The sequence below is a fragment of the Ricinus communis genome, chromosome 2 (assembly GCF_019578655.1).
Source record: "Ricinus communis isolate WT05 ecotype wild-type chromosome 2, ASM1957865v1, whole genome shotgun sequence".
NCBI lineage: Eukaryota > Viridiplantae > Streptophyta > Magnoliopsida > Malpighiales > Euphorbiaceae > Ricinus > Ricinus communis.
In genome coordinates, this window is record NC_063257.1 from 4,677,515 (window position 1) to 4,681,605 (window position 4,091).

Sequence of the window (4,091 nt, forward strand, 5' to 3'; positions counted from 1 at the left end):
TCACAGGTTTGTCATGATAGCAAAAATGATTCAATCATCATTACAAGTCATTGCTACTCCAATCATTTTGTCCTGTTTTTATGTATTGTAATAATTCCTGAATTAAGAAAAATGCCCAAAAGCCATCATTATATAGCAAATGACACCAAAAGCTTAGCCACTTTTACTCTAGAAAACAAAAAGGAGAAAGAAATACTCCAATTGCTGTTAGAGCAATTTATAAGTGGAGTAAAATTAAGCTTTGTGGATTAAATTTTTGATTCGGAAAATTAGAACAAAAGACAAACTTAATCATTGTCTCTCTCTCTCTCTCTCTCTCTCTCTCTCTCTCTCTCTAACCAATCCTTCTGCTCCAGAAAAGACCGCGCCGTCTGCTACCGGCTTGTCTCTACTTTAACAGTACTATTTTTGTATATATATATTATTAATATTTATGTATATTTTATGTATTTGCAATTATAATCCACATTTCTGTTCCAACTTCGATTTCAAATTCCTTCTTCTCATTTTCCAGAATCAATAATGCCCTAACAATTCCTTTTATTGTTACTACTTCTATTAAATATTAAAATCTAGCATTTTCGAAACCGTGCAAATCGCTGACTTTATTCAAAGACTTCTTCATTATGGCTACCTTAGCCAGCTTCTCAGCTGCTCTCCACGCCGAACTCGGTGTAAGAGGCTCCCCGTTCTCGTCAATCACAACCATTGTTTCCCTCTCACTCCCTCTCCGCCGTTGGATCATCATCTGCTGTTGCTGCAACATTTCGCTCTGATGCTGTTTCCTCCAATGTAACTCTGCCAGCTCACTCTCCAAACCTCTAACATACTCATCAGCGGAGATTGAGTCGGATTGTAATAGCAAAGCCCGAGACGAAGCCAGCAAGTGGTGAGCGCTTGTGAAGTCATTATGCTCCACGAGCCGTCTTGATTCGGCTATGGCTCGAGTAGTGATGAATAGATTCCTCAGCCGTTCGATCTTAGGAGCTGATGATCTAACAGCGTGAGGACGTGGTACTAGTAGGGCCTGGTCACGGCCGTATACAACTTCTTGAGTGGCGGGGTCTTTGTAAAGGCAGCGAACAGACATCACATGGTGGGACCCAGCTGCCGATGACGGGACCCTTAGCTCCACCAGTAATTCCCTCTCTTCCTCCGCGTACAAATCACCAAGCCGAATCGACCCGGAGCTAAGCACGGTAGGCCTAGAATTGTATGTGTAGACTGCTAATATCTCAGCTGGAGCTGAGCCGGAAGCGAAACCGAGCTGGATTCTCAAGTCTTGTACAACCACACTCAGTAATCCGCCAACACATTTAGCAAAAGCGTCCTCAGCTGGCTCGTGGCTGTAGCCGCCACTCTGTCCAAACCCAAAAGAATGAACCGGGATCTCAATATGTGCGAATCGGGTTGAGTTGATGTGCCCAGAAGTGTGCCGTTGATTAACAGAACTGGTTTGAACGCGTTCATCTTGACCGTCTGATAATAACATGATACTGGCAACGGGATTTCTTTCCCGTCTGTCTTCAAGCACCTTAGTAGCTTTCCTTAAGGCATCACCAACACTAGTACCTTGACCACAGACGAGCCGGTCAATAATTCGACGAGCCGCACGCTGACCGTGAGCCGTCATTCTTCTTAAAGGTAATAACCGCTTAGGTACTGAAGAGAAAGCCACAATTGAGAGACGATCAGCCGAGCCGAGTGATGAAATAACTAAACGCATGGCGCGTTTGAGCATTTGCAGTTTAGCTCCGGTCATACTTCCACTGACATCAAGCACTGTCACCAAATCAATTGGCGCTCGATGAGCAGAATCCAAAAGCGAGGACGTAGTAGAACTGCTGCGTGGTGAATGTTGTGGCGGCGGTGGTGGAGCTTTAATTCTTAATGCCACAGCATAAGTTTCGTAGCCACGTCCTGCGGAGACAACAGCAGCTTCAGGCAATAGTCGAACCTGAACATTTCTTGAAACAGTATCATCAGATTTGAGAGAAGAAGAGGGCGTTGGATTAACGAAGAATCCCTGAAATTCCTCAACATCGTCATCATCTTCCTCTTCGACATTCTCATTATCAGCTTCAGGAATAGGAATGAATCTGGCACCAGCAGTTGGAGATAGCAATGGCTCATCATCATCGTAGGATCTTGAATCAGAGATTTTTGGAGTTGTTGGTTGTTGAAGTCTAGGTGAAGATTCTACCACGACAACTTTCTTTTCTTCTACTTTTGGTTGTTTATAGTTGATGGCTGCAGCAGCATTTGCATTATTAACTGCTGCTGCGTCGTCGTTTTGCACAGGGCTGTGGAGATTCTTATGGATGGCAAGTAAAGGAACATCTTTCCAAGTAGCGTTACAGACGGGGCAGACGAGACTGCCATGTTTACGAACATGAGATGCTATGCAGGGGAAGTGAAAAGCGTGCGCACATTCTGCTGTGTATATTGCCGTGCCTTGACCTGTTTTCACACTGTTCAAACAGATTCCGCAGCTACTCTGCAAAAACAACGAGAAAAAATAAAAAGTCAAATTCCTTGATCATTATCAGCATTGGATCTCACTTGACAGGAAAGCATCTTTTATATTCTTACCCTGAACTTGAAGCTGTTCTTGAAGAGAGAAAGCTTGAGAGGAGATCGAGGAGATGATGGGTTCGAACTCTTAGCAGCTCTGGGGGTGGTTCTGCAATGGAGAACTGGACTTTCATTGCTGGAAAGTGGCTGATGATCAACAGCAGTGGTATTGTTCGAAGTTCGGCAACGCAAGCTTGGGCTAGAGACTGGATGTTGAGAGTGTAGGCGAGGTGTGGTGGGGTTGCTTCCGCCGGAGAGAAACCCTAACTTAGCGCAGCTTCTTGGGCTTGGACTAGGACTAGGACTTGTTTGCTTCTCTGAAATTGACGAGGTTGTATCTGAATCTCTAGGAATACTGGTGCAAAACGCTCTTCTCCAGCCTGTACCCATTTTGTTCAATCTTTCTTTTCGTTACGTATTTGTAGGAGAAGAAGAATAAGAAGAAGAAGAAGAAGAAGAAGATTTGTTTTGATCGATCTGAGGTTGCCACAGAAGACAAAAGCGCAGGATCAGATTCAGCAATATTAATAGCATGGGATCATACAAAATTATAAAAGAGAAAAAGAAAAGCTAAGAGACAAACAAGTGGGATTTAAGGAGAACCCAAAATGAAAAAGAAAACGACCCAATTCTAAATCTATTCCAGTTTCTCTTTTCCTTTTCCCACTTTTTATTCTAATATAAGTTCCTTGCTACTCTGTTTCTGTATATTGATAACCCCAAAAAGATAGATATCTGGCCAACTTAATGGCTTGAGATCTACTGCTCCTCCCTTTCCTTCTCTTTCTCTGTGTTTGATATAATACAGTTTCGCTTTATATTTATATTCCTTGGAAATGGTAAATAAATTCAGTTTACTCAAGGTAACCGGCACGTGTTGGTTTCAATTTTTATGCAGCCGGTCAACGGTTAAGCTGCATACTGTGGTATATATATCACGTTATGGCCACCGACCCGTTATATGCTTCCCATCCATTCATGCTCATGCACTTTTTAGGAATCTTGTTACACGCGCCTTGACAGGAACCGTGTATCAATATAATAAATACACGTGATTCTACGTGCCTTTTTTTAATGCGTACCTTTCACTCTCATAACTGCGAGTAGAATCACGACTAGAACTGCCGGGCTTGTCACTGTTTGCGTTCTCCTATCTTGCAAAGATCACTTACGGGGATTACGATCATTGGTGATCGAGATGATTATATTAGATTTGTGATCAGCAATATCCACCGTTGATCAAGTATTATGATTTTGTCATGATTGTATTAAAGTATTACAATCAGTGAGTGGAATCTCCTAGCTTGCCCTACCAAAGGTGGGACCAAATGGAGCGGCAGGTTATACATTTTTTTACACAAATTACAGGTTGTTTTTTCTTGGCATCAAATTTTGGTAATTCCTCGTTATATTAAATAAATAACATAACATGCATACATATAATTTACTATTTATTATTCAAAAACTAATAATATTTGTCCATCTATTGATATAGTAGATAAATGAATAATGAATAA

The 4,091-nt window shown here is 41.9% G+C and overlaps 1 protein-coding gene across 1 annotated transcript; it reads right to left on the minus strand.

The window, feature by feature from the left end:
* Nucleotides 1-419: 419 nt before the first annotated feature.
* Nucleotides 420-3,388, minus strand: LOC8288063 (E3 ubiquitin-protein ligase WAV3). The gene is made up of 2 exons (XM_002509948.4): nucleotides 2,593-3,388; nucleotides 420-2,497 (listed from the first exon to the last, which is right to left on the minus strand). Exons 1-2 carry the CDS (start codon nucleotides 2,962-2,964, stop codon nucleotides 566-568), a joined length of 2,304 nt encoding a protein of 767 aa, XP_002509994.2. The 5' UTR covers nucleotides 2,965-3,388; the 3' UTR covers nucleotides 420-565.
* Nucleotides 3,389-4,091: the final 703 nt, after the last annotated feature.